At 56.4% G+C, this 16668-nt stretch overlaps 9 protein-coding genes across 9 annotated transcripts; 7 read left to right on the plus strand and 2 right to left on the minus strand.

Annotated features, from left to right (window-relative positions):
• Window positions 1-119: 119 nt before the first annotated feature.
• On the plus strand, window positions 120-881 carry MJAP1_000137 (uncharacterized protein; the record flags this gene model as incomplete). Its single annotated transcript, XM_060264109.1, has 4 exons — window positions 120-272; window positions 427-449; window positions 479-765; window positions 844-881. The coding sequence occupies 4 exons, from the start codon at window positions 120-122 to the stop codon at window positions 879-881; spliced, it is 501 nt and encodes a 166-aa protein (XP_060120092.1).
• A 1920-nt stretch (window positions 882-2801) lies between these two features.
• On the plus strand, window positions 2802-3565 carry MJAP1_000138 (uncharacterized protein; the record flags this gene model as incomplete). Its single annotated transcript, XM_060264110.1, has 4 exons — window positions 2802-2933; window positions 2978-2996; window positions 3033-3129; window positions 3163-3565. The coding sequence occupies 4 exons, from the start codon at window positions 2802-2804 to the stop codon at window positions 3563-3565; spliced, it is 651 nt and encodes a 216-aa protein (XP_060120093.1).
• Window positions 3566-4522: 957 nt separating this feature from the next.
• MJAP1_000139 (uncharacterized protein) lies at window positions 4523-4939 on the plus strand (the record flags this gene model as incomplete). The annotated part of the gene is made up of 1 exon (XM_060264111.1): window positions 4523-4939. The coding sequence occupies one exon, from the start codon at window positions 4523-4525 to the stop codon at window positions 4937-4939; it is 417 nt and encodes a 138-aa protein (XP_060120094.1).
• A 247-nt stretch (window positions 4940-5186) lies between these two features.
• MJAP1_000140 (medium-chain acyl-CoA dehydrogenase) lies at window positions 5187-6467 on the plus strand (the record flags this gene model as incomplete). The annotated part of the gene is made up of 1 exon (XM_060264112.1): window positions 5187-6467. One exon carries the CDS (start codon window positions 5187-5189, stop codon window positions 6465-6467), a length of 1281 nt encoding a protein of 426 aa, XP_060120095.1.
• A 2053-nt stretch (window positions 6468-8520) lies between these two features.
• On the minus strand, window positions 8521-10585 carry MJAP1_000141 (uncharacterized protein; the record flags this gene model as incomplete). The annotated part of the gene is made up of 2 exons (XM_060264113.1): window positions 8521-10494; window positions 10517-10585. 2 exons carry the CDS (start codon window positions 10583-10585, stop codon window positions 8521-8523), a joined length of 2043 nt encoding a protein of 680 aa, XP_060120096.1.
• Window positions 10586-10668: 83 nt separating this feature from the next.
• Window positions 10669-11772, plus strand: RBG2 (Ribosome-interacting GTPase 2; the record flags this gene model as incomplete). Its single annotated transcript, XM_060264114.1, has 1 exon — window positions 10669-11772. The coding sequence occupies one exon, from the start codon at window positions 10669-10671 to the stop codon at window positions 11770-11772; it is 1104 nt and encodes a 367-aa protein (XP_060120097.1).
• A 20-nt stretch (window positions 11773-11792) lies between these two features.
• On the plus strand, window positions 11793-13712 carry LRO1 (phospholipid:diacylglycerol acyltransferase; the record flags this gene model as incomplete). Its single annotated transcript, XM_060264115.1, has 1 exon — window positions 11793-13712. The coding sequence occupies one exon, from the start codon at window positions 11793-11795 to the stop codon at window positions 13710-13712; it is 1920 nt and encodes a 639-aa protein (XP_060120098.1).
• A 45-nt stretch (window positions 13713-13757) lies between these two features.
• On the plus strand, window positions 13758-14211 carry MJAP1_000144 (uncharacterized protein; the record flags this gene model as incomplete). Its single annotated transcript, XM_060264116.1, has 2 exons — window positions 13758-13853; window positions 13876-14211. 2 exons carry the CDS (start codon window positions 13758-13760, stop codon window positions 14209-14211), a joined length of 432 nt encoding a protein of 143 aa, XP_060120099.1.
• A 5-nt stretch (window positions 14212-14216) lies between these two features.
• MJAP1_000145 (Ulp1 peptidase) lies at window positions 14217-16622 on the minus strand (the record flags this gene model as incomplete). The annotated part of the gene is made up of 1 exon (XM_060264117.1): window positions 14217-16622. The coding sequence occupies one exon, from the start codon at window positions 16620-16622 to the stop codon at window positions 14217-14219; it is 2406 nt and encodes an 801-aa protein (XP_060120100.1).
• Window positions 16623-16668: the final 46 nt, after the last annotated feature.

A 16668-nucleotide genomic window follows, 5' to 3' on the forward strand; every position in this document is an offset into this window, starting at 1 on the left:
CCTTCCACTGTTTCTTGCACGAAAATGCTGCGCTTCTTCACGATTGGGTTCTGTATGTTTTACAATGACGCGCGAGCAGTGTGCTAACATGTGCAGCCCAATTCCTGCTTTTCTGTGGCATGGTGTTGATGATTCTCGTGAACATTGGCCAGCTGACGGACAACATTGTTTCTAAGAGCATTTACATTAGCAAGGTGTCACCCGTGATGAGCTCTATTTTCTCGAACGGCGACAATACGCCCTCGGTTCGTGGTCAGAACTCCCCCCTTCTTGTACGTATCAGACTATGTGGAGCTTGGACTAACACTTGCAGATCAAATGGGGTCTTTACAGTATGTTATAAACGTGGAAAAGCACTTACCAATAGGCCACTGCGCTACTTGGAGCGGAACTAAACCATACTGCACTGAACGTGGCTTTGGCCAGTCTTATGACCCTGTCCAGGCGGTGTACGTATATCCTACGCGCTAATTATCAGCACTGGTGAGGTGGGTGTCAAGTACAACTCTGCTCTCGACCCTATCCAAAACGACCTGTCGAGTATCCACACCAAGTCGGTTGCAGGAATGTACCTGCTCTTTGTTGGTACGATCCTTATTGGTGTCGCTTTCCTGATTACCTGCTTGGTCCACTTCTCTGCCCTTGTGATTGCCGCCTTCTTTGCTTTCCTGGCATTTGCTCTTCTTGCCTCGGGCGCGTCGCTTTGGACTTACGTGATCTACCACGTTCGCGACATTGTGGGCAATACGATCGACTATCAGTATGGTAACGCTCTGTGGATGTCATGGGCCGCTGTGGGATGCGCGCTTCTCTCCCTGCCGGCTCTTGGTGGTGGTACCGCAGCTAGCCGCAAGCGTTACTACGAGGAGCCCTACTACTAATTGTTCGGGATGGATAGCCATTGCGTATGGCCACAGGACAACCAATGTGTCTCTAATTATCCAAGTGTTCATTGATTTACTGATGGGTCTTTCAAAAGGGCGCCGCACAGCTATCGACATCATTCATCTCCACGTTGTGAGGCAAGAAGTAGCGTAATTTACAACCTAATTCAATCCATTGTATACCATATTCGATGTTCCGTTTCACGGGGGGGACCTACTCTTCGCAAACGCGTATAGTTGGTGCTACATGCCACGTAAAGCGAGCTTTTCGCTGCGTCGGAAAGCCGAAACCAGTTTGGCTAGTTTATTTGTATCTGCACGAACCAAAGCCAGGGTAGAATGCTTAATAAGACAAACGAAACTAGTTCGAATGGCATGAGCGTCATGAAGTACGAAATATGAATCGCGTTCCTACTACTCTTATTCTATCGTGAAAATGCTTCGGTTCTTCTCTATTGGGTTTTGTAAGTACATGTCCAGTATCCGCCATGAGGGTCTAATGCATCAAAGCTCCATTTCTTTTATTCACCGCGATGGTGCTGATGATTTTGGTCAACATTGGCATGGTCACGCGTAATATCGTCTCACGTAACATTTACATTGGCCAAGCATACGCAGCAGAGGGCTTGGCGGTGACCGGACTAGCAGCGACGGCAGTACCTGACGTTCGGGGCCTAGTGGTACGTGCTTTAGCCACGTGGAGCACCAACTGACACTGTAAATCAGACGAAATGAGGCCTCTACCGTATGTTGCCATCATGCAAACATACTAACCCACAGATCGATGCACTTTTGCTGATGGATTAGAACTTACCTGCGATGCAAATGGGTTTGGTCAAGAAATTGAGCCGATAGCTGGCGTGTACGTAAACTCAGGCGCCCTCTTACCATCAGCCCGTACTCCCTATTCCAAAGCAACCCAGAACCTTTCTACCCTCTAATTAACAAGTCATTTCGAGTATACCGAAAAACGGCCGATGCTCAATATTTGCTATTCGTTGGAACAATCCTGGTTTGCATCGCGTTCCTGATTACCTGCTTGGTTCGATCCTCTGCATTGATTTGCTCGGCTTGCTTTGCATTCGTGGCATTTGCATTGCTCGTTTCTGGCGCTTCTATTTACACATATGCCTTGTACCAGTACCGTGCCTGGGCTGCAGGTGTGTATGTATTCATCTATGAAAACGCGCTCTGGATGACATGGGCCGCAGTGGGGTGCACCTTGTTTTCCATCTCAGCTCTTGCAAGTGGGATCTCCGCAAGCCGCAAGCAACGTTACAGCGAGCCCCCATTAGCGAAATATTGCTCGAGTGCGTCTAGCATTAGCCGCTCCTACGTCATTATCTAATTTGCCAAATTTGCACATTTTCTACGTTTTGAATACGCAGCCTAATAGAAGTCGACATGACAAATGCAAAGTGGTTCTTGCTCAAGAGGTACGAGAAAGGCGGACCTGTCAAACCTCAATAATACTTATGAAACCCATTTGAAGCGGATTATTGCGGCCAACACACGACTGGGCATCCCTTGCAAAATAGCCGCAAAATGCACGGTCCACCTGATCGACATGCATCGTACGCATTATCCTGTCGTAAAAGGGAGAACCCCGCTGCCCGCAAGAAGAAATTTCACCGATTGGTCATTGCTCGCTATTTTTTGGAATTTCATCCAATAATATTCCTTTGCCAGAGAAGTTGATGCAAGTTATGACCACCTAGGGTCAAGTTGGAATTATCTCCGGCAGTGTTGGTGTAACGCGCCAAGCGAAGGGACGGAGTTCCTAAGCCAGTAACCACTCTTCCTCCCGCCACTACCACATCCTCAAAGATGTTGCGTTTCTTCTCTATTGGGTTCTGTATGTTTTCCTGCGTACCCTCGTGAACTAATACCACAGCCCAGTTTCTGCTGTTCAGCGCCATGGTGTTGATGATCTTCGTCAACATCGGCCAGCTCACCGAGAACATGGTGTCGCGCAACATTTACCTTGCGCGTCTCAAGACGCCTAACCTGGCCAATCTTATTGGCTCGACCTCGGGTGTCCCTGCTATGGTACGTTTTCACTTTCTGTGGAGCAATGGCTAACACCAATACAGTCCAAGTGGGGCCTTTACAGTATGTCTTCTCTTATGTAACCTGACTAACCGCTAGACTACTGCAACGAGTGGAACCCTCTCACCGGTGCGAACGTTAAGCGCCAATGCGCAGACCACCACTTCATCCAGGAGTTTGACCCAATCTCTGCTCTGTACGTTGTTTGACTATGACGTTCTAACACCAGTGGCGCCAACCTGCCCCAGGACAAGATCTCTGCGCTCGAGTCGCGCTCGACTACGATTGGCAACCTTCACGAGAAGAGCAAGGCCGCCAACTACCTGCTGTTTGTTGGTACGATCCTGGTCGGCGTTGCTTTCATCGTCACTTGCCTGATCCACATGTCCGCTCTGATCGTGGCCGCCTTTTTCGCATTCATTGGCTTCGCTCTTCTGCTCTGTGGTGCCGCTATCTGGACGTACATGATGCACCGTGTCAAGAACCTTGGCCTTCCTGGTCTGGACTTTGACTACGGTAACGCGCTGTGGCTGTCTTGGGCTTCGGTTGCTTGCTCCCTGTTTGCTATTCCGGCCCTGGGCGGCGGCAGTGCTGCGAGCCGTAAGCGCTACAGTAGCGGCGAGGTCTACTAAATGGAACCCAGGTATTGACCCGTCTCTGCATATGTCTGGAATCGCTTCCAATTCAAGGCAATCGTGCGCTGGCAAAGTTGTCTATAGTGTTGTTATAATATAAACAGAAGACGTTTCCTGCACTGGGTATTGGCCCCACCTTTGTGGTCATAGGTGGGGGTTGGGGCACGGAGGGGTTTCGTCAGGTGAAAGACTTCAACACCGGTGCGCTAGCCTGGTCGCCCTGAGCAGTCTCGCCACCCCAGCGTGAAAAGCGACAAAAGGTGCCCATTGCCACGAGCAGTACGTTTTACGAGTGACGAAACATAGTATCGCCAGTCCACCGTGCAATGACGATGTAGGTGGTAAATGGGATCAAGAGTGGAAGCAGGTATGCAAGGTTATTGGGAAAGTCGAGCCAAGTCGAACGGTGTATTTCCGGGGCGAAATTACGCACGGTTTCCCAGCCTCCTAGCAGACCAAAAATGCTAACAGCCACAGCCCCATAGCACGACCAAACCATATAGCGAGCAACACGAGCTATCCGCTTCCGTTGCTGGCACTGCCCGATCCGTTTCTCACTGCGGGGTGCCCCCTGTGTCATGCGGAGCAGCAGTACGGAGTAATGGATTCTCACAGCCACAGAAGCGCCTTCTGCGCACGGCCGTTAGATCTATTGGTGAGCTTCGCCAAGCTTTATTTGCAGCACTTGTCTAGCTGCGCCTTGGCCAGGGCGCTGGTCACAGGTTACAGTCTAAGCCAACCGCGTCTTGAGTGGTGCGCATTCAGGGTAGAATTGGAATTTCTGCCCATTCACGCCCTTGCAGTTAGGCGAGATTCTACATTTGGCAAGCCCCGCATAAAATCGAGAAATTAACTGTGAAATCTACTGTGGAACTCCGAGGCTGCGCCACAGTAGCAAGTACTTAAGAGAAGGGTCCTAACCTGAGACGAACAGTATCCAAACTTCATTTGAAAATGGTCCGCATCACTTCTATCCTTGCTACTGCTGCCACGCTTGCTCTTGGTGCCACGAGCGCCCTGGCCGGCGCGGCGCAGAACGCTCCGCTGGAAGCCCGCACCGTCTACTCGCCCAAGATTACGTACCCCACGGCCAAGACGCAATGGGGTGCTGGTAAGAAGGTTCACGTTGCCTGGGACAGCTCCCACCTTCCGTCGGAGGCTAAAGGTCTTAAAGGCATGATTAAACTCGGCCACCTGGACGCCAACTCGGAGGGTGAGCACCTTGCCAACACGCTTGCTAAGGGCTTCAAGCTCGGCGAAGGTAATGTCTCGTTCACTCTGCCCAAGCACTTGGATGCTCGTGACGACTATATTGTTGTGCTCTTTGGCGACTCGGGCAACGCCTCGCCCAAGTTTACTATTCACGAGTAACGATTAAACGCATCCTTGTGCGCGGGCGTGCGAGTTTGTTTTAGATTGTTATAGCTATCACGCATCCACTCTAGACGACTTTCAATGAGAAATTTTTATGTCACGTAGTAGCACAGCCTTGGCAGTCATGCCTTCTCGCACGGACGGCCAACCAGGAAGGGGATGCGGTGTGGAACGGGCCGGCTGGTCTCGGCCGAGGTTCTCCGAAGGACCCCGCGCGCTGTTGCGGGTGGCTGTTCTTTAAAACATGTCGTTCCTCAGCCAGCGCTCCGTGCCCCTTGCCTCGAAGGCTGCCAGTGTCCTGCGCACTGGTGCCACTCGCTCGGCTGCCCCCGCGACTGTGCGCCTCTTCTCGCAGTCGGCTCCGGCTCGCGACGTGAGCTTCGAGCTGAGTGATGATCAGCGCTCTTACCAGGAGCTGGCTCGCAAGTTCACCAAGGACAACATCACCCCTGTCGCGCGCCACTACGATGAGACCATGGAGTACCCCTGGGAGGTGATCAAGAAGGCCCATGAGGTCGGTCTTCTGAACACCCACGTCCCCGAGGCTTTCGGCGGTATCGGTCTTGGCCTTCAAGAGTGCGCCCTCATCTCGGAGGAGCTTGCTTTCGGCTGCACTGGTATCCAGACTGCCATCGAGGCCAACGGTCTCGCCGAGGCCCCCGTCCTGGTTGCCGGTAACGACCAGCAGAAGGCCAAGTACCTCGGCCGTATGACCGAAGAGCCCCTTGTCGCGTCGTACGCTGTCACTGAGCCTGGTGCGGGTTCGGATGTCGCGAACATCTCGACCAAGGCTGTGAAGAAGGGTGACAAGTGGATCCTCAACGGTACCAAGATGTGGATCACCAACGGTGGTTACGCCAACTGGTACTTCGTCCTTGCCAAGACCAACCCTGACGAGCGCGCCCACAAGGCCCTCTCTGGTTTCATCGTCGACGGTGACGCCAAGGGTGTGATCCGCGGCAAGAAGGAGATCAACATGGGTCAGCGCTGCTCTGACACCCGTATGATCACCTTTGAGGACGTCGAGGTCCCCGAGGAGAACATGCTCGGTGCTCCCGGTGACGGTTTCAAGACTGCCATGGGTGCCTTTGACATTACCCGTCCTCTGGTCGCTGCTGGCGCCGTTGGTCTCGCCCAGCGCGCCCTGTACGAGGCTACGATCTATGCCAAGGAGCGCAAGACCATGGGCAAGCCCATCATTGCCCACCAGGCCGTTGCTTTCATGCTCGCCGACATGCAGATGGCTGTCGAGTCGTCGCGTAACCTTGTCTGGAAGGCCGCTTGGGCCAAGGACCAGGGTATGCGCAACAGCTTCTACGCCAGCATGGCCAAGTGCCTTGCTTCGCGCGCCGCTGTCTCGAACGCCGACCAGGCCGTCCAGATCTACGGTGGTCTTGGCTTCAACTCGGAGAGCGCTGTCGAGAAGCTCTACCGTGACGCCAAGATCTTTGAGCTGTACGAGGGTACTTCGCAGATCCAGCGTCTTGTTATCTCGCGTCACCTCGCCGACCTCTACGACGCTTAATTATTCTAGCTCAATAGCCTGCAACAATACCTATTGGTATAATGAACACGGCGACATTCTATAGAGATGTAATGCACGTCAAGGTTTTTGGCAGCTTTGAAAAGAAGATCTGCAGCGAGATAAGAAATAGGTTAAGGATGGATCATGCCTATGAGTGCTATTATTGTTGGTAAATGCAGAATCATATGGAAGAAAATATGTGCGGGCATTAACGAGCGGTGTCGTGGTATACTGGTAGCGCGCTGGAGAGTCACGCTATCTATAGTTTTCCTGTAGGTTTGAATTTTTTTGCGGTGGGTTCTCACCATGGGGTTGTGGGCGGTAGCCGTGCAGAAGGGACGCAAACGACGCAATTTCGCACTTAGGGGCTCTTGTCCTTTTTCTTGGAACGAATCCGATGAATTATTTTGTCGTGAAGACGGGAGAGAACCTCTTTGTGCTGGTCGTGCTTGCGCTGGTCGTGCTCTGGTCGCTCGCTGGCTTGCGGCGCATTCAAGAATCCGGTGTGCCGAGGGAGGATGGGATTGTCCAAATCCGGGTAACCCACGGGGTATTCAATGGGCGAAGACGTGCTTGACAAGGATCTAGGCGGCGTCGGTCGCATAGCCCTGGGTGCGCAACCAGGAGACAAGGGACGGGTGTACACCGGTGACGAGATCCCCTGGCCTTGGCTCGAGTCAGAAAGGGATGCGGAGCTGCAGCTCCGGCAGTGAGATCGCTCCGGAGGGCGTTGAAGCGAGCTTGAACTGCGCGCACGAGAATCAATTGGACCCCGAGCATAGCCCATTCGTCTTTCCACTCCGGGAGAGTAACGATCAAGGGTGCGAGGACTTGGATCTGGGTATCGAATAAACGGTGCTGGGTACGAGCTGTGCAAAGCGTAGCGTCGGTGTGCCGGATACACTGGATAGTGTTCGTGAAAGAAGGCCGGGTTAGGCGTCGTACACGGCAAGCCGACAACCGAGGTTGGGATCAATGGTTCGCAAGGGGGTGATTGGTAGCGGACATAGTCCGAGCGAGAAGCGGTATGATTCGACCCCTTGGCGTACGGGTGGGTGATTATGGGAGGAAGAGACTGTCGCCTCAAGGCTCGATCGTACGCCTCCCCTTCCACGAGATCCTGAACAGAATCCTTTCGAGGGTCAAAACGCCGCGGTGGAGGCATACACCTGTCGAATTAGGTCCTCTTGTACGGCGGTGCAAAAGGATGAGACGAGCTTGACGTTTGGTCTATAAGGGCCCCAGCGCAATAATTAGGCAAAGGAGTATTCACCCGGCACATCAGTGTACTCAGACAGGAACAGAGGATGAACCTGAGACCTACTGCACATCCACACGGAAAGTATGGAGGGCTAGGGGAGGGGAAGGGGGACGGCCCAGGGTCCAGGAAGCAGGAGTGTGCTACAATAAAAGAGCAGGACAAACTGCTATTTACAATACACTGTGTGTTGTGAAGAAGAGTACCCTGACACTAGCTTGCTGCAAGAGCAGAAAGCTTGGGGCAATTTAATAAGGACGGGTAATTGATTGGTAACGGAGCATGTGCGCTTGTTCAATTTCCTAAATTTGTAGGATCATCGTAGCATGCGTTAATCGTGCGTATCCCTATTCACCAGGAACTGATTCACTAGCCAATATCGGGCCTGCAAAACTTATTCCCCCGCGCGCTTTTCTACGCTGGCCCACGAGGCGCACGCGACCCAATCAGGGTACGCATACTTCCCATGCATACGCATGACAGATATGCGACAATTTCGAGCCTGCAGGTCCCAGGTGCCAGCCCAGCTCGAGGAACCTGGGTGTGGGCCAACCAAACACGCCAAGACCATTGGGGTTAGGCACCTCGAATCCGTGTGAATTTGGCAATATTCCTCCGCTGCATGGGGGAATTACATCGCGTCCGGTCATGCATAGCAGCGAACGCCAATGCCTACTTAGGAAAGGAGGCGGCGCCCATCCCACGCGCCGTGCGCAGGGTTGGAGGGGTGCGGAGAAATAGTGCTAGCTACAGGAGCGCTGGGAAAATAGGATACAATGACAAAGCACAAGCCAACTAACGTGCACTGACCCTCGTCAGAGCAACTGCACCAAGCACAGCGACGCCCAGGAAGCCGATCGCAGCGGGCAGGGCAAGGTCCTTGGGCAGGAAGCCAAGGATCATGTCGTTGCCGCCGGCTGCGGCCGGCGCCTTGCGCTCGGCTTTTTCGTCGGCCTGCACGTTGCGCAGCTGCTCGTCTGCGGTCTCTTTCTGCTTCCGCCGGTTGGCCGAGGCGAGGGACGCGGCGCTGGTGTACTCGTTGTAGCCGCCGTCGCGTCCTGCCGCCTCGTCCCACGACTTGCCGCCCTGCAGCACAAGCAGCACGCGGTCGCGGCTCTGGTGCTTGGCAACGGCAACGGCATCCTGCACGTCGCTGTCGGTGGTGATAAGGACGAGGTCATCCTCATCGTCCTTGTACGCAAGGTTGTAATCTTCGATATCCGGGGGATTCACACGGGGACCTGAAGGCATCGGCGGTGTAAATATCTGCATGGGCAACCGACCGTCCTCATCAAACGCGGAGCGCATAGGCTCCGCGCTCTCCTGAGACGCACCTGCTGAAGCATCCAAAAAGAACGGGTCTCCGGCGAGCTTGATCGAGACAATCTCGCGAATCGTATCGTAGTTGTCGTAGCGCGCCTGGAAGCGGTGCACACGGCCGCTGGGCGTCACAAACTTGAACAAGTAGGTGCCGTCATCCTGCAGCGCAGCGGCATCGACCGCCGATCCGCCGTCCTGCGTCGTGCCGCCCACAGCGCTCGCACTGTCGTTCGGGTGCACGTCCGAGGAGATATCCACGCCGAGCGCCTGCGGCGACATTTGCGACTCGGTGGGGCGCTGCGAGCCACTTACCGCACTTCCGTCCTCGGTGCCCTGGCCAAAGCTGTTCCAGAAACGCGACCACATGGGACCGCCCGCGCCGTCGCCGCCCTCGTCGCTCATGCTGTTGATCTGCTCGAGCGTAGCATAGGTCAGCTTCAAGACGTCGACCACACCCACAAGGCGCGTCTCGACGTCGACCACCGGCAGGTTGAGGTAGCGGCCGTCGTGCATCTTGCGCAGCGCCTCCTGGATGCTGAGCGTCGGTGCACCCGTGTCGGGATGCGGCGTCATCACACGGACCACGCTGCACGTCTTGGGGTCGAGACCGGCCGCAATCACACGCAGGACCACGTCCTTGCTGGTAAAGATACCCGCGATCTTGCCCGACACGATGCCCTGTCCGCTCGTCGCGTTGCCCATCGGGTTCGACGCGCTGTTCTCCATCACACAGACGGCCGTAGTGCGGTGCTCCTTCATGAGGCGCGCCGCATCACGGACGCTCGTGCGCACGCCGACCGTCACAGGGAGCGTGCGCGAGTCGAGGATCGTCGACAGGTCCGGCATGCTCATGCGCTGGCGCAGCGTCTCGACGTACTGCATCATCGCCTGCTGGGGCCCGACGGCACCGCCGCCCCACTCGCTCTGCACGCCCTCGAGCGCGTTGTAAAGCTTCTGCGAGGAGCCGTGCGCACGCTCGAGCTTCTCCAAAGCTTCGTAGAACACCTTGGCAATGTCCAGCAGACCGACCACGTCGCCGTCTTCGTTGCACACCGGCAAGTGGCGGAAGCCGCGCATAACCATCGTGTTGAGCGCCTCGGTGGCGTTGGTCGTGTCGCGCGTGACCATCGGCGAGGTGGTCATGATTGCACTGACCGGCGTCATGCGGGGGTCGAGCCCGTCGGCGACGATGCGGTAGGCGAGGTCCTTGGCCGTAAAGATGCCTGCCAGGTGCTCTTCGTCGTCGACGACCAGCACACAGTCGGTGCGCTTCGCCGCACACAGCTGACTCGCATCAGTAATGCTCATCGACTGCGGCACAGTGAGTGCAGGCAGCGGACGCAGCGCCGACACCGTGCCGGCGGTCGGCGGGCGGCGGCGCTGCTGCTGCGGGGTGGACGGCTTGCCGGTTTTGCGGCTGAGCTCGCCCTCGATACGCCTACGGATTGCCTGTGTCAGAAATTATGCATACCTCATCGCGCTTCGACTGGCGCTTCCGCGTGTCGCTGTGCGGCGAGCTACGGTACCCACTCGAGCTCATCGCGGCGAACAAGCAGCGCAGTGTTGATTCCGCAACGTGGCGCGTCGGTCACGTGCCTCCACTCCCACCTCGACGTTGCCAAGATGGGGGTCGTGGAAAAGATCAAGGAGATCGAAGATGAGATGACGCGTACGCAGAAGAACAAGGCCACAGAGTACCACATTGGTCTTCTGCGTGCCAAGCTCGCCAAGTTGCGTATGCAACTCCTGGAACCGGAGAAGAAGAGCTCCAAGCCTGGCGAAGGCTTCGATGTGATGAAGTCGGGGAATGCACGTGTCGTCCTGATCGGTTTCCCGTCGGTGGGCAAGTCGACGCTGCTCAATACCATTACCGACACGGAAAGCGCAACGGCTGCTTATGAATATACGACGCTCACTGCGATTCCGGGCGTGCTCGAGTACGAGGGCGCGCGCATCCAGCTCCTCGATTTGCCGGGTATTATCGAAGGCGCTGCGCAGGGCCGCGGCCGTGGTCGCCAGGTCGTGAGTGTCGCCAAGACGGCGGACCTTGTGCTGATGATGCTCGACGCGACCAAGTCGGCGCAGCAGCGCCCGCTCCTCGAGAAGGAACTCGAGGACGTCGGCATCCGCCTCAACCAGAACAAGCCCGACGTGGTACTCAAAAAGAAGTCGGGCGGTGGCATTGTCGTGACCAAGGCCATGGGCCTCACGCTGACCAAGATTGACGAAAAGATGATCCGCTCGATCCTCCAGGGCTACAAGATTCATAACTGCGACGTGATGATCCGCGAGGACATCACCGTGGACCAGTTCATCGACGTGCTGCTCGGCAACCGCAAGTACGTGCCGTGCCTCTACGTGTACAACAAGATCGACCGCATTAGTATGGAAGAGATGGAGCGCCTTGCATTGCACTCGCGCAATGTCGTGATCAGCTGCGAGCTGAACCTCAATTTGGACTACCTCATCGACCGGATTTGGGAAGAGCTGAACCTGAACCGGATCTATACCAAGAAGCGCGGCCAGCACCCCGATCTCTCGGACCCGATTGTCGTGCGCCGCGGTGCGACGATTGAGCATGTGTGTCACGGTGTACACCGTGCACTGGTCGATAAATTCGCCTATGCATCCGTGTACGGCAAGTCGAGCAAGTTTCCCCAGTCCCAAAAGGTGGGTCTTAACCACGTGGTCGCCAACGACGACGTCGTGACCATCTTTACTCGGTAACCTCCACATAGTTTTTTTGCATGGCGGCTCAGCAAAAGGCAGACAAGCAAGGCGCGGCGCAGGTCGCGCCGAAGCGGGCCACGCCGTGGAAAACGATCGTCATTCTTTTGTCCATCTTTGTACCGGTCATTGCTTTTTTAATGTCGCGCAATGCGACGCTGTCCTGGCGCACGACGCGCCTGCTGCAGGCCTTTGACTATCAGCTCGCCGATTGGAACATTGACCAGCTGAAGTACGACTCGATCCTGCCGGCGGAGGTGTCGCAGCATCTCGACAACCTCATGGACAACTCGCGTCGTTGGTTCGAGACGCTCGACTTCCAGGTCGGCCGCACGCTCGCCAAGGACGGTGCCAAGCCGAAGCACCCGGTCGTGCTGATCCCAGGCATTATTTCGACCGGCCTCGAGTCGTGGACGACGTCGGAGGACGAATCGTCGTACTTCCGCAAGCGTCTTTGGGGATCGAGCTCAATGATCCGCAATGTTCTGTTCGAGAAGGACAAGTGGGTCAAGCATCTCTCGCTCGATACCGTGACCGGTCTCGACCCCGAAGGCGTACGTGTGCGCGCCGCCAAGGGCCTCGATGCGGCGAACTACTTTGCGGCGGGCTACTGGATCTGGAGCAAGATCATCGAGAACTTGGCGGCCGTCGGCTACGATATCAACATGATCTACCTCGCTAGCTACGACTGGCGCATGAGCATGTCGAACCTGGAGGAGCGCGACTTTTTCTACTCCCAGGTCCAGTCGCACATTGAGCTGCAAAAGCGCGTGTATGGCGAAAAGTGCATGCTTGTGTCGCACAGTATGGGCTCGACCGTCGCGCTGTACTTCTTGAAGTGGATTGAGAACAAAGAAGGCACGAAGTGGATCGAGGACCACATTGAGGGCTGGACCAATATTGCAGGCACCATGCTGGGCGTCCCCAAGGCCATGGGCGCGCTGCTTACAGGCGAGATGCGCGACACGGTCGAGGTACCTCCTTTGCTGGCCTACCTGCTCGAACGCTTCTTTAGTTCACATGAGCGTGCGGCGCTCTTCCGCTCGTGGGCCGGCAGCTCGAGCATGCTCATCAAGGGCGGCAACGTCATCTGGGGCAACGGGACTCACGCGCCAGACGACCATGCGGACGCCAAGGTTACGCAAGGCAATGTGTACGAGTACGCGGCGCGCGGCAACGTCACGGAGAAGTTTAATGCGACCGAGGAGTCGCAGTCGGTCAAGAGCCGCAAGTTCACCGCGGACGAGGCTATGCCGTGGCTGCTCAAGCACACTCCGACCGACTACCAGAAGATGATCGCCTCTAATTACTCGCTCGGCTTCGAGCGCGACATCAAACAGGTGCGCCGCAACAACAAGGACCAGACCAAGTGGACGAACCCGCTGGAGGTGGCGCTGCCCAACGTGCCGTCGCTCAAGATTTACTGTGTCTATGGCGTGGGCAAGCCGACCGAGCGCTCCTACTGGATGCGCCAGGACGGCGTGGAGTACTCTGAAAATGCCGTGGCCATTGGCGGCAACCACTCGAGCAACGCTGGCGCGCACCAGAGCAACACGACGCCGGCCATGCCCTTGACCGAGGGCAGCCGCATCGACTCGCGCATCAACTTTGTGGGCGACTCGCCGGACGTGCGCGCAGGATGCCGCATGGGCGAGGGCGACGGTACTGTGTCGCTCCTGTCGCTCGGTGCGATGTGCGTCGAGGGCTGGAAGCAGAAGCGCTACAACCCCGCCGGCATCAAGGTCGTCACGCGCGAGATTCTCCACCAGCCGGATGAGCTCGACCTGCGTGGCGGGCCCAAGACCGGCGACCACGTCGACATTCTCGGCGCGCACGACCTCAACGACGCCGTGCTCCTCGCTGCCGTCGGCCGCGGCGACCAGATCGAGGAGCGCATCTATTCCCCGATTAAGCAGTACGCTGCGAACATCGATTGGTAGATTTAATTCCACAGTCATTTTTGCCTCCTCCACAGCGCCGCGTCGATGGACGCGGCGGTGGACGTGTATGCCGTGCTGGGCGTAGCAAGCGATGCAGACGCCTCGACTGTGCGCACGGCCTACCTGAACCTTGTGCGCACCGTACGTTTTCTTTCTGACGCAGAACCACCCCGACAAGGCGCACGGCGACGAAATTCCGGAGCGCATCCGGCTGATTAACGCCGCGTACGAAACGCTGCGTGATCCCTCGGCGCGCGACGAATACCTCAAGCGGCGTGCAATCTACCTCGCACAGAACCAGGCTGCGCGCCCTCCGCGAGTCGCAGACACAGTCGACATTGATGCATTCGACGTCGTGGGCGATGGCGACGCCATGCGGTTGGTCTATCCCTGCCGGTGTGGGCAGCAGTACGTGCTCTGTGCCACCGACTTGGTCGAGTACCTGGAATGCTCAGGGTGTTCGGAAGTGATACGGGTGTTGTACGATAGTGAGGACTAGGGTATCTACTCAAGCAATCGCTTCGATGCAATCTCACAGGCCATGCGGCGGCGGAGATACGGCATGTGTTCCTGCGCAAAATTCCACGCATAGTCGTCCGCGTGCGCCTCGCGCTCTGCGCGCAGAGCCTTGGCGTCTGCGGGGCGGTCAAAGAGCGCTGCACTCAGGGGCGCAGGCATCGCTTCAAGAGGATCGCGCCGGCTGAGTTGCTCGAGGGTCTGGATGGCAAAGACGCCGCAGTCGTAGCCGTTGGCTTGCTGCGGCGACGTGTCGCCTGCAAAAAAGTCCTCCCAGTCGCTCAGGTCGAGCGTGAGCTGATGCTTGGCCTTGAGCTCATCGGCCAGGTAGCTCCGGAGCGTCGCAAAGACGTTGGGGCGCGCAATTGCCATACTGTCATAGTACTCAAAGCGGCGCAAGCGCAGGTTGATCGCAGCACAGACCCAGTGGGCTTGCCCGAGGTTAATTGGGAGTAGAATCAAATCTTTTGTAAAGAGATCGACACGCCGTGACCACCGCTGCACGCCTTTGTAGCCTTGTGACTGCAGCTTTTGCCAGAAGAAGGAGGAGAAAAAGTGAACCGACCAGTAACCACAGCAGTCGGCTGGCGGCGCCTCGTTCTTTTCGCGGGCTGTGCTGCGCTTGGCTTCGGCGTCATTGGCGCGCTGCATAATCAGATTGCCATAAAAGTTGATCACTTCGTCGTTAAGCCATTGGCCGGGGCGCAGCTTAGCCAGGTCGTGCGATTCAACTTGCGCACCGGTCATGCTAGCAATCACGCCACGTTGCTGGAACGTCGAACGCACCTGCGCTTCGAGCGCATCAGGGAGGCCTTGCGGCAGCGACTTGCGGCCGAGAATGCCGTGCTCTGCACGCCGCTTGGCACGCTCCGCACGGAGCGACGCAAGGCGCTCTGCCTCGGGGACTGCGCGAGGAGGGAGACGTGCGCGCGCATGCGCTTCACGCGCGCGTAGCGCATCGAGCGTACGCTGGGTATAAGCCTGCTCGTCGAGTTGAGGGGCATGCTTCGGATGGACGCGCAGAGTTTCCAGGTCCAAGAGGTGCTGGACATGCATGCGCTTCTTCACCAGGCCATGGAAGTCGTCAAAGGCAGCAGGCGACTTGTGGCCGTGCACAATTGCACGGTACGTATCGTAGATCATCGAAGCGATACGTGCTTGTTGCCGGCTTTGTATTCCAGCCTTGAACTCCTCATGGGCAAGAGGTGCTTTGCGGCGCGTGCTTAGCGATGAGGCAGGGCGGGATGGGTGGCGCATATCGCGGGCCTGGAAGCCCATGCGCTTTGTCGACGGCGCAATACGAAAGAGACGCTTGGGGATGGGGGACGACACAGAGAGCGAGGCATAATTTGGACTGAATTGAGACTTGCGCTGAGGTTGCAGAGAGAGGGATGTAAGTTCTTGGGTAGGAGGAGGGGGTGAAGGTTTGCGAGGGGGAGGGGGTGGCTCGTCGTCGGAGTCGTCAATGACGACGACCTCGGGTGAAGAGCGGGGCTGGGAAGCAGGTGGGTGGGAAAGGGTGTTGGTGTCTTTTTCTTCATCCAATTCGTCATCGTAGTTGTTGACTTTTTCTTCTTCCTCTTCCTCTTCCTCTTCCTCTTCCTCTTCCTCTTCCTCTTCCTCTTCCTCTTCCTCTTCCTCTTCCTCTTCCTCTTCCTCTTCCTCTTCCTCCTCTTCCTCCTCTTCCTCCTCTTCCTCCTCTTCTTCCTCCTCATCCTCGTCCTCCTCCTCTTCTTCCTCATCCTCCTCTTCATCCTCATCTTCCTCCTCCTCTTCCTCCTCCTCTTCTTCCTTCACGTCATCCTCTTCTTCATCTTCTTCCTCCTCTTTCTCATCTTTCTCCTCTTCCTCCTCTTCCTCCTCCTCTTTCCTCTCATTTTCCGAGTCTTGCTTTTCATAGTCTTTTACATTGTTTGCATTTTCATTGTTCGCCGTTTTTCCTTTGTTCTCGGCGGCGGTCGTGCTCATAATGGTATGGTCGTCATCAGCAAGTCCGGCACGAATCACTTGTGTTTCTTGAGCGTGTGGTGCACCATAGTGCATCCGCTCATCCACATCCGTACGTAAAGTTGTAGGCGCAGGATCGGCCGTAGGCTTATCCTCCGTGGCAGGAATAGAGTTGACCGCATCCTTTTGCAGATTATCCGCAGCCGACTCAGAAGAAGCATAAAGTGGCGCATCGTTCATCTCGGTTGCTTCCTCTTTGTCGATCTCTTCGGCGACTTGTGCCATAGAACCAGAGGTGATAGCTTCGACCGCATCCGCGAGCGCCGCGCTTAAATTAAACTCATGATTTTGTGTATCATCCCGTTCGGACGCTTGTGACAACGACGGCTTCACATCATCCACATTGTTTTGGGCCTTTTCAACCTCTGTTGCACTAGAGGGTGGCATTTCTGCCTGCGGCGCCGACTGGCGTTGTCGCTTCCGGCCGGGGCGC

The sequence above is a fragment of the Malassezia japonica genome, chromosome 1 (genome assembly GCF_029542785.1).
Source record: "Malassezia japonica chromosome 1, complete sequence".
In the NCBI taxonomy this organism is placed as follows: Eukaryota; Fungi; Basidiomycota; class Malasseziomycetes; order Malasseziales; family Malasseziaceae; genus Malassezia; species Malassezia japonica.